The sequence below is a fragment of the Monopterus albus genome, unplaced genomic scaffold (genome assembly GCF_001952655.1).
Source record: "Monopterus albus unplaced genomic scaffold, M_albus_1.0 scaffold166.1, whole genome shotgun sequence".
NCBI lineage: Eukaryota > Metazoa > Chordata > Actinopteri > Synbranchiformes > Synbranchidae > Monopterus > Monopterus albus.
The window spans coordinates 1,723,360-1,734,075 of NW_018128046.1; the positions used below are offsets into that span (position 1 = coordinate 1,723,360).

At 40.3% G+C, this 10,716-nt stretch overlaps 1 protein-coding gene across 2 annotated transcripts in view; it reads left to right on the top strand.

The window, feature by feature from the left end:
* Positions 1-8,754, top strand: part of lingo4b (leucine rich repeat and Ig domain containing 4b) — a 27,788-nt gene extending 19,034 nt beyond the window's left edge. For both annotated transcript variants that reach the window (XM_020615512.1, XM_020615513.1), the window contains exons 2-3: positions 5,384-5,498; positions 5,645-8,754. In XM_020615512.1, coding sequence (XP_020471168.1) covers positions 5,657-7,465 — 1,809 coding nt within the window. In that variant the 5' untranslated portion in view covers positions 5,384-5,498; positions 5,645-5,656 and the 3' untranslated portion in view covers positions 7,466-8,754. The remainder of the gene's footprint in view (positions 1-5,383; positions 5,499-5,644) is intronic.
* Positions 8,755-10,716: the final 1,962 nt, after the last annotated feature.

Genomic DNA, 10,716 nt, shown 5'->3' on the forward strand with positions numbered 1-10,716 from the left:
TTTCCCTAACCTTTACCAGGTGTTGTGAGTTCCTAAACATAACCATAAAAAGTTGAATAATGCTGCAAATGAGTTGTGTACTGCAGGATTTCATATTTAGATAGAAACAAATTTGTTGAACATTTTACTAAGACATTCAGTATTAACACATTTGTAACTTGCCATATAGCAAATTAACATATCCTCTTTATGTTAATAACAATGCAATCCAATCATAATTATGTTTCCTACAAAATTTATTTGATGTTCAAATTTGTTGTATATAAATGCAATTTCTAGGAGACAAGGTTAGAGTAGGCATGTGGCACTTGGAAAAATTTATTGTAGCATCTTGGACAGACCTTGGTAAACCAAGGTCTGAGTATACTACACAACACAGTGTTAGATGAAGGCAGAAGAAACAAGCCGAGACTAAACTGTGATTCCTTCCACCTTTTGTAATGTTATTATATTTTGACTGGTTTGCTGCCCCAGCTTGTTGTCCAGTCCATAAGAGTTTTATCATTCTAATTGCCTGTAGTTGAAACATCAATTAAAGAAATATAAATGATTGAATCTGCAGCTATTGTGCATGTCTTTTCATTTTTGAAAAGAAGCTAAAACCATCTTGGACATAAACATCAAGACTCACAGTGGGCGTTTGGACCTCAGCTGTCAATCAGCTGTTGTCATGACAGTGTGGTTCGCTGGCTCGTTAATGTTATCTCTGATCCACACAAGAAGTGTTCAGGTAGTTTCAACACCAGATGAGTCACCGGTGGCCTCTGTGCACCAAGTGCTGTGCTCATCCTGCATTATAGAGAGAAGAGTGTATATAGAGTCAACTGTCTTCAGACAAGTCCAGGTGTCGTGTTGTCATGACAATGGATTTGGACTGTTTTTACTTTAGTTTCTGTCATAAACCCATTTTGTGGTAGGAAATGTCTTCCATGTTGTTTCCCTTACATTTTGAAAAGCTTCTTTAATCAACATAGACACAGCTCTCAAAATGAACTTGTTTGCAAGTTCTTCCCTGACAAACCAAAAGGCGAAAGACCAGGAGACCTTTATTTTCCAGTTAAGCAACCAACAGCTGAGGTTCCGCCAGCAAAGCTTTTAATATTTGCTACTTGCATGTAGGAGGTCTCAGGGGCCATCACACTACATGTGCCAGAAGCCTATAAAAAAAGAAACAACGTCAACTCCATAACTAGAACACATTCAAACACACTTTAAACAATTCGAGTACACACACAGAAAAACACACACATAAAGCAAATCACGAGCTCAGGCTCTGTGATCCCTGCCCTGTTGTTCTGTTCCATGCACTTTAATTGGGGATTTGAGCCAGGCTCTTGTCCTTCTCACTGTGACAAAGTAAAAATAGCACTTTGACAAGTGACAGAAAACCCAGCCAGGCTGAGACTGTGCATTCTCTGTCTGTAGGCTGCTGGGCACAGGGCCTCATGCTCGGGGCATCCAAACACAGAAGGACAAAATGTCAAACCTATGGCCCATGTGAGGTCATGTTCCTGTTTAATAGGCCTTGCTGAACGTGAGGTTTTCATCTCAGTAACCTAGTTTTTTCCATGTCCCCAAGTAATAAGCAGAGACTGAGTGTTGAGGAACAGCAGATAATGCAGAACTTACAGGAGTCACACTCAGTGAGAGAGAGGTTTCTTTCACAAGACAAACAAAGCCATAATGCAGGCAAGAAGAAGACTTCAGGCTACATGCCAATCCTTGCCTCCTCTCCTCTTTGCTTCTGGTTGTGTTTCTGCATGGTAATGTTGTTTGTTGCTGTTAACTCTAGCACTTTGTTGAATCCTAAAGAGAAATGCTCATGTTAGCAGTTTAGTGAATGAGTAGAGCTCTGAAATATTCAGTCAGAGCTCAGGTGCTGAATCAAGTTTTTGGTGAGCATCTTAATTAGCAAAAAATCACCACGTGTGTGGATAAAAAAACATTTTGGTGACTTCCTCTACATCATAAAACATTTACTATTGTTTTTAATTTCACCTTTAGTTAGATGACATTTTTTCCCTTTCATAGTCAGAACCACCGGGGAATGACAAAGCAGCTGCGGAGAGCCAAGTGATGACTATGACTGCAGCTGTGTTCAGTCAGTGAAGAAAGGCCTAATTTTAACACTGGGTGGCAACTGGCCACATATTGGTGTAAGGCGATAAGGGCCCAGGCTGAGAGACATGATGAGTTTCATCTGATAACAGAGCAGGGAGGGCAGATCGAGGACAGTCAGGAAAACTGAATGATTTCAAAGAATTTCCTGACAGCTGGAGTTTGCCGAAAAGAGAGCTTCAACTCTGCTAGAGGATACACATTACTGGATTTGATATTGTCTGCATTTTGGCATTGTGATTGTTTATGAGGTAAGAGCTGGCCCCTGTCTAGCTTTAGGAAAGTGGATGTTTTTGAGATATCATCAAATGGCAGCTCTATAATATCTGGCCAGACTAAGTAAGCAAATCCAAAAAGCCAACAGATGGAGAGACTTCAGTAACCAAACTACATGATTATTAAATAGAATTAAACACAAATGATCAATGGACTTCTCAGAATTGCTTGCAAGATGCAGAAAAGGCAGGAAGTGGTATTTGATTACTACTAAAAGATAAACGATACAGTTACTGTGTAACTTCATAATACATGGCTGAAAACCACAAAAGCATGTCAAACCGTTATAGCAGATAGGTATTATTTCACATTCTGTTTCAGTGTTAGACCGCAGCAGTAACAGCTCTTTAAGCCACTGGGGTTCACTCTCCTTTGAAATGTATCAGTAATATAAATAACATGTGGCGGTGTGCGCTTGAAAATAATTACAGTTATTAACTCTAATGCGACACTTATGTGACTACGCTCCACACAGGGTGAGAAATAGATGTGGAAATTGCAATTGCATATTTTATCTCACTTTCAAATTTGACAGATGGGGTCAATCCTGGCCTAGACTCCAGGGTCACAACCTTTGGCTGGTCCTCAGCATTATGATGTGTGGAAATGCAGGGGAGGAGCAATCCTGATCTCTGATTGGCTGGAAGGGCTCAGCAACTGAGAGTGTGCTGCCTTAGATACTGTATCACACACCTGCCAGTCTCTGTCTCTCACATGATGGCACAGGGGGATCAGGACATTTAAATTGTGAGCCCCACCCATGTATAACACACAGATAGGAGACCAGGGAAACTGATATGTGCTCAGGACACAAACAATATTTGTCTGAGAGGTCTGAAAGAAAAAGACCAAAAAGACTAGAGCCCTCATGAAATGTAATTCTTTAATATACAACCACCTTATCATGTTTTATTTAAAGGGGAAATGCACTCTGAGACCTTTAAATCGAGAATTTACATGCAAAAACTTCTAAAAGAAGAAGATGCTTTATCTATAGCTGGAGAAAACCTTCCACTGATTAATCATAACTGGTCGTTTCATAAATGACCGGGATCGATGACTGTCTCGTACGCTTCATTTTGATATACTGATATTATAGTGCTGTGTGGTGAGTCAGTGCTCCCAGCCAGCCAGTGTAGGAGCCGTTTGCATGAGCAAGGATGAGACTGTGTAGCTCTGAGACTGTCAACAACTCAGAGGCGAGAATATAGCGATGGGCAGTCCACACTCTGGAAACAGTTTGATGGTGAAAGTGAACAGCTGCTGCAGGTTAGACTCAGTTCGACATTTTAAAGTATTTTGATTTCTGGAGGACATATACTATATGTGCTTGTTATGAACTTCGCTATGTGAGTGCTCTTTATGTTCTGGGCTTTCAGCATCTAATCATATAATTATGTGATATTTCACTGTGCAGTGTTTTACATCAGTGGTCCTCTTTTTGGACTGATTCCCTCAACAGTGTGTGAGTGCTCTTAATACTTTATGTTATTATCAATAACATTGTAATGTAATGGCTGTTTTGATCACAATGTTCAAGATAGTTTTGTTGCTGAGTTGTGTTATATTGACTAATTTTGGTAACTTTATGTCATCATGTTTTCTAAGCCTAGATTGTCAATTTTCATTATACAAACATTATGCTAACAGTAATTAAAAATGTGATTTCCATCCATGTCAGTAATTAAAGATGATCAGCTGTCATGTAGGAACATTTTTTACTTTGGAACAAAATTGATAAGTATTAGTAAATTTAGATACATGGATTCTTCTGGAATTTGACATAGAGTTGTTTCTGTATACAGAATCACTCTAAAACATGAAATAAAAAATTGAATAAAATACATTTTTTAAAAGCTGTTATGACAGTGAGTTTCAATGAAGTCATATAATCATGGGCCAAATCACAAATTTGTCTGAAAGGGCTTACTGTACGATCTGTGCGGCATATACTATATATTTTTGGTTTGGATAAGAAAAAACTCCACAAAAATGCTCTTAAACAGCACAAAACCTCAGGAATCACAGGGCGACTCTCCCAGAACATATGTACATATAACAGGCCTCAAATATAAAGGCTAGTCAGAAGTACTGATAATCTCTACCCCAATTTGTTTATATTTTGTGATGGTATTTGTTGTTTCAAATGATTTACAGTATTTCATTGAGGGTTTAGTATGTAAACCCAATTTATTCAGAAAGTCTATATATCTCTCACCCTGTTGCTAGCTCTGACTGCAGTTAGTGTGCATAAATCAAGATCCAAACATCCATCCGAGGCCTCATCTGCACTGTCAGAGGCATCACACATGAGCCTGGACACACTCATAGCTTTTTTAAGGGCAGAACACAAGTGGACATTCCCTTGTGTTAAGTGATGGCATTAGTACTTTTCAAGTCTTTGAGAGGAGAAAATGTCCCAAGTAAAAAAGTGATATGTATTCTTTGATAATCAGTTTGTTGTCTGTGGTTTTATCAGCTGCAACATCTGCTTCACATTGGACACACTCTGCTGCACAAAATGTGCACTTTTTGTTGTGTGTATACAAAGCGCATATAAAGGGATTACCAACATGTCATGTCATTGTCAGGAGTTGAAAAGAGTGTCACTGTGCTGGCTTCTAATGACAAACATGGCAGAACAGAAAAGCTTTGTCTTGCCTTTATTGGTGCCCTGGTCACTCCATGAAACCAGCTCCTACAAATCAATCAGTGATAATACAGGGCAGTTCTGAAATTGTGTAATGGTTTTCAATTAACCTGTCACGATTTGTCCTGGTTTTGTAACTGGAGGAACACTAAGAAACTGGGGCACCAAGCTGATGACATGGACAAATACCAGTTTTCTGTTTATTCTAGTTTAGAAAAGGTTGAAGCTTGTAACACTGATAGACTGATGGCAAACGTATCCGTTCACTGTGGTAACTGGGGTAAATGCTGCCTTGTGTGCTTTGTTAAACCTGTTTTTCTGCATCTCTGTTCTCCCCAGGTCACTCTAAAGAGCATGTTACTGACAGAACACTTCTCTTCACATGACATAAGTTAAGTCTGATTCCAACTTGACTGCCACTGGTGATGAAAATCTGCACTTTGAGACTGAAACGGTATGACCTGATACAAGGTTAAACTAGATGAATAAAACAAATCCAATATAAATGTATCTGATTTCAGCATTGTGATTCTTAAAGCCATTATGTACAATTGTCAAAAACAGCAGAGCTAATATCTTTTTGTGCGTGTCTCCTCTCAGACAGGGGGTAAGATGTATGTGGAGTCAGTTGTCCGATGGGGAGCGTGGAGCATCCTGCTCTACTTTGGACTGGTTGTATCTGCAGGAGGCTGCCCTCCACGTTGTGTGTGTCAACCTGAGGCTAAAGTGATCTGCTCTGGCAAACATTTGAACTCAGTGCCAGAGGGCTTTTCCAGCAATGTTCGGTGTTTGGACATATCCCACAATAAGATTAAGACTGTGGGGCGCCGCCAGTTCTCTGGACTCCTGCAACTTCAAGAGTTGGACCTCAGTGATAATATAATCTCCATGATTGAGGTGGAGGCTTTCCAGGGTCTACAGAATCTCAGGATGCTCCGGATTAAGAATAATCGTCTCAAGATCATCCCAGTTGGGGTTTTTTCTGGCCTCTTTAGTTTGCGCTTTCTGGATCTGAGCCAGAATGAGATTCTGGTCTTCTTGGACTATACCTTCAAAGAAATGGTTAACCTGCAAACGCTGGAAGCTGGGGAGAATGACTTGGTGTTCATCTCACAGCGGGCTTTCTTCGGTCTGCAGAATCTGCAGGAGCTCAACCTGGACCGCAGCAACCTAACCTTCATTCCCACTGAGGCACTGTCCCAGCTCCAGAGCCTGACATGTCTTCGCATACTACGACTCACCATCTCTACACTGCCCAACAACGCTTTCCGCCGGCTCCACCGTCTGCGTAGCCTCCTGATTGCAAACTGGCCAGCACTGGACACTATCGCTAGCAGCAGCCTGATTGGGCTCAATTTGACCTCGCTTGTCATCAGTAGCTGTAACCTAAGTGTGGTTCCTTACTCAGCACTCCGTCACCTGGTCTATCTGCGCTTCCTGGACCTGTCCTACAACCCCATCACTGTTATCCAAGGTAACTTGCTAGGGGACCTCCTGAGACTCCAAGAGTTACACCTAGCAGGAGGGAGCCTGCTACGAATTGAGCCAGGGGCCTTTAGAGGACTGGCTTATTTCCGCTTGCTTAATGTGACTTCCAATCAACTCACTACTTTGGAGGAGAGTGTCTTTCATTCTGTGGGGAACCTTCAGGTGTTGCGGTTGGACGGGAACCCCTTAGCATGTGACTGCCGGCTTCTCTGGGTGGTCCGCCGCAGAGTGCGCTTAAACTTTGAGGGACATCAGCCCACTTGTTCATCTCCTGATGCAGTGAGACAGCGTGAATTCCGAGACTTTTCTGATAAGGATCTCCCGACGCTGTTTACCTGCCGCCCTCCTCATATCATGGACCGCAGGTCACAGGAAGCCAGAGTAGAGGAGGGCACCACAGTTCTCTTCTCTTGTAAGGCTGATGGGGATCCATTTCCATTTATCACTTGGATCTCATCTCATAAGAATGTGGTTTCCCCAACTGGACGAATCAGAGTTTTGCCCAATGGTACTCTAGAAGTGCGTTTTGCCCAAGTTCAGGACAGTGGCACATATCAGTGCCTGGCTGGCAATGCAGCTGGCAATGACAGTCTGGCTGTCAAACTGTATGTGAAGGGGCTCCCTCATAACCGAACCATTTCTTTCTTCTCAGAAGAGGGCTGGGTAGAGCCTTCAAATACACAAGCTGTTAACTCCTCAGCTCAAATGGCCAAGCCATACCCGTTTGACGCAAAGACTCTGATTATTGCCACCACCATGGGTTTCCTATCCTTCCTCAGCTCTGTGGCCATCTGTTTTGTCTTTATGTTCTTGTGGAGCCAGAGCAAAGGTCAAATAAAGCACACAGCAACTATTGACTTTGTTCCTCGGTCTTCCATGAGTGGAGGAGGGGATGGAGGTGATGGTGGCAGGTTCACCATGAAACTTATTTAAAGCCAAGGAAGAGGGGGAAAGGGTTTTTATATTGAGTGTGAACTTTTCTGCTCATTGGAACACTTGAGGACTGAGACCTTGACTCAGAGGCCACTTTTCAAGAATAAATTTGAGCCAGTTTGCTGGGTGTGTGCTAGCCGTCTGCTAAATTAAGAGCTAAAAGTTACATCTCAGCACCCACTTGTCTGTGTTATCTAACTAATGAGTATTTCATGATCCTGGAATGGAAAGAAGTTAATGACTAGCCAGAGCTCTCTCATGATTACTGTGCATTAGTTTAGAACAATTTGTGCTTGAATAAGCAAATGACAATTTCCTTAGCACAGGTCAAATTTTTAATGTACCATGTAATTATAAAACAGTTTTAATTTTCACCGAGTTTACACTTAACACATGATGGCAGTTTGAGTTTAACACATTTATCACAGGTTTCTATTTTATTGAAACATACCAGGTGCTTGTTTAATCATCCATATTGTACAAATGTGTTCAGCTTTATGTCTTCACTTGTCGATTCAAGCCAAGTAAACACTGTCCATTCGAGCCTTTGGGTTGCTATTTCTGCTTATCCACAGAGGATCATGTGAAAGACTGTCAGTCCAGCATTTGTTATACGACTCTAACATGTGAATATATGACTATAAAGCTTTTGATACTTGCAGATAATATACTGAATAGACTAGACAAATAATTAGAGTTTTTTATGATGAACTTTATGATTACATTTTGAACATTTCGGAGTGTTCCAGTATGTTTCGGGTATGCTGCTTTCTGTTCTAGGTACTGCTTACTTTATATGATTAAAAAGGCAATGATAGTACACCATAATGTACACAGGAATGTATTCTTTCATATTTAAAACAAGTTTATAAGGTCCAAATTTGATCACTGCATTATTTTGTACGTTATCATGTAATTGCATTAGATGACCTTTTGTTCCACCAGAAGATGCTTTGTTTTCTCCTTTTTATATTCAAGAAATTATTATTATTATTATTATTATCCACACAAAACACTGAAACATATGTGCCTCGGTAACATTCTTGCCATCGATAGAGAAAATGTTCCCCTGATCACCATTATCTTGTAAATGTTTAAGTCAAGGGTGTTGGTGCATGCAGAGTTTACTCAGTCTTGTGATCCAGTTCTGGGAATTAGTGTCACTCAAATAAACTGCTCTGTGTGCACACAACACACAAAGCAATGAAAGCATGTAAATTATGCACACACACAGCACTGACAGGTTTGCTGACTTCTTTCATCTTATGTCATTAAATGGCTATATTTACACCTGCTTTGTGTTTATGCAGTTCTTTGAATCGTTTCATGGGGGAAAAGGCCAAATCCATACATGTCTCTTCTAATTTTTGAGTGAAGATGAAAGATTATGTGTGCACAGGCTATTTTCTCTCAGAGCCATGTAAACACCTGCTGAAATAAAAATGAGCCTTGGTAGACATTTCCTGGCATTAGTTGCCTCCCTTGCTGCATCTTCTTTGCTGCTGACTCCCTGTAAAAACAGAATACCACACTTGAGAGTGATAAGCCAACCTTTAACCAATGAATTAACCTCACTTCACCTTAGTACAGTTTAGAGATTTGCAGTGCCCAAGAGGAGATTCACTGGACAGCAAATCATTTTGTCAGCCTCCTGCGGTTACCCAGAATAATCCAGAAAAAGAAAAAAAAACAACAACAACAGATAATCACGTGCAACAGCAGAGATTTAAACTCTTTGGATTACCTCTGCATGTCTCAGTTTGTTATATAGGTCTGTCTGGTGGGTGCTGTCCTCCAGCCCAGCTTGGCCTGTCATATTATTTATTGTAATACAACTACTTGGTCCCATTGGACAGACAGCCAAAGGGGCAGATTAAAGTGGTGTTGGTAAGCCGCTCCTCCCCACCATGATTAGGATGCACACATCACCAAGAGCACTGTGATTTCTGCATCTGCTATTAGGTTAGTTTCAGGTCCTCCTCTGGTTTGCTAGTGAAGAAGGGAACATTTCTTTACATGAGTCGCATTTTACACTGAGACTGTGGCCACTTGGCTGACAGTTATTCACAGTAGATCATGTAAACTGCAGCTAAGAACAAGGTGGCAAAGCTCAATATTTGTATGGTCACAGATTGTAAGGGCTAAAAGCTTTATATGTAAGAAGCTAGAAAAATATATAGTAATGATATTTATAATATAATGATATATCTATAAATGCCACTTAGCTTTAACAGTCCGTCATTGACTCAGAGTTTAATGCAGAGGCTATACGCTCTAACAATCCAGAAAACACCTTTATCATTATATTTTTTAGCTGAGTTTGAAATATACACGGTTTCAATCTTTACTCTTTTGGTCTTTTGGAGTTGATGTTCAGCTAACTCTGCCTGCAGACCAACCTTCCCAGCAACAGGTGTGACTCAGTTGGAAGTGACCTGAGATGGTTTGGGTGCATGTTCTAAGGGGCATCCAAAGGAAGACTTTGACACCAGAGCCTGCCTGTAAAGGCCTGTGAAACGTATGCCTCATCTACTAAATGAAGTAATTAGTCAGTGATTTATGTCTGTATTTGTATTGAGTTTTAGATCACATAGCTTCATCACTGAAACTGAGACCACGTTTCAGAAATTGGGCTGTTCATGAACCTGCATTTGGAACAGTATATTTCCTGTGTTGCTCTCCAGTCGATTGTTTGGTGTTGATTTTAACCAGCAAGTGGTTAAACCACAAATTTAATGGATTTGTTGCATTTAAGAAGAAAATACCAATATGCAGCATTAATCTCTAAGTGTTTTGTAACCACACCACTGCACTGATCATCTTGTAATGCCATTAATCTGGTTTTAGTTGGACACACACACACACACACAGCCTACTTGCTGATTTTAGTATATGAAAGTCAAACCACTTAATTATTTGTGCTTTGTAGTTAGAAACATTTTATTTCACTAGGTTTTATATATGGTGTGTTATAGTCGAGTTAAGTTAGCTTGATTTACATAACCTAATATCACAAACCAAACATGGACCTTAAAGTGATCTATAATCTGCTTTGCATACAACAGTCTCGGAACTTATGCTCTTGAAATTTCTTCAGCTGCCATGTTTCCTGATTTTTATCATCATTTATTACCATTTTATTATTAATTTATATTACATTGCTGCATCATTTTATCACATTTCTGATGCACTAAAATATGAATTTTTGGTTTTGTTAATGATTTTATTGATAAGACTCCTTGCATTAATGC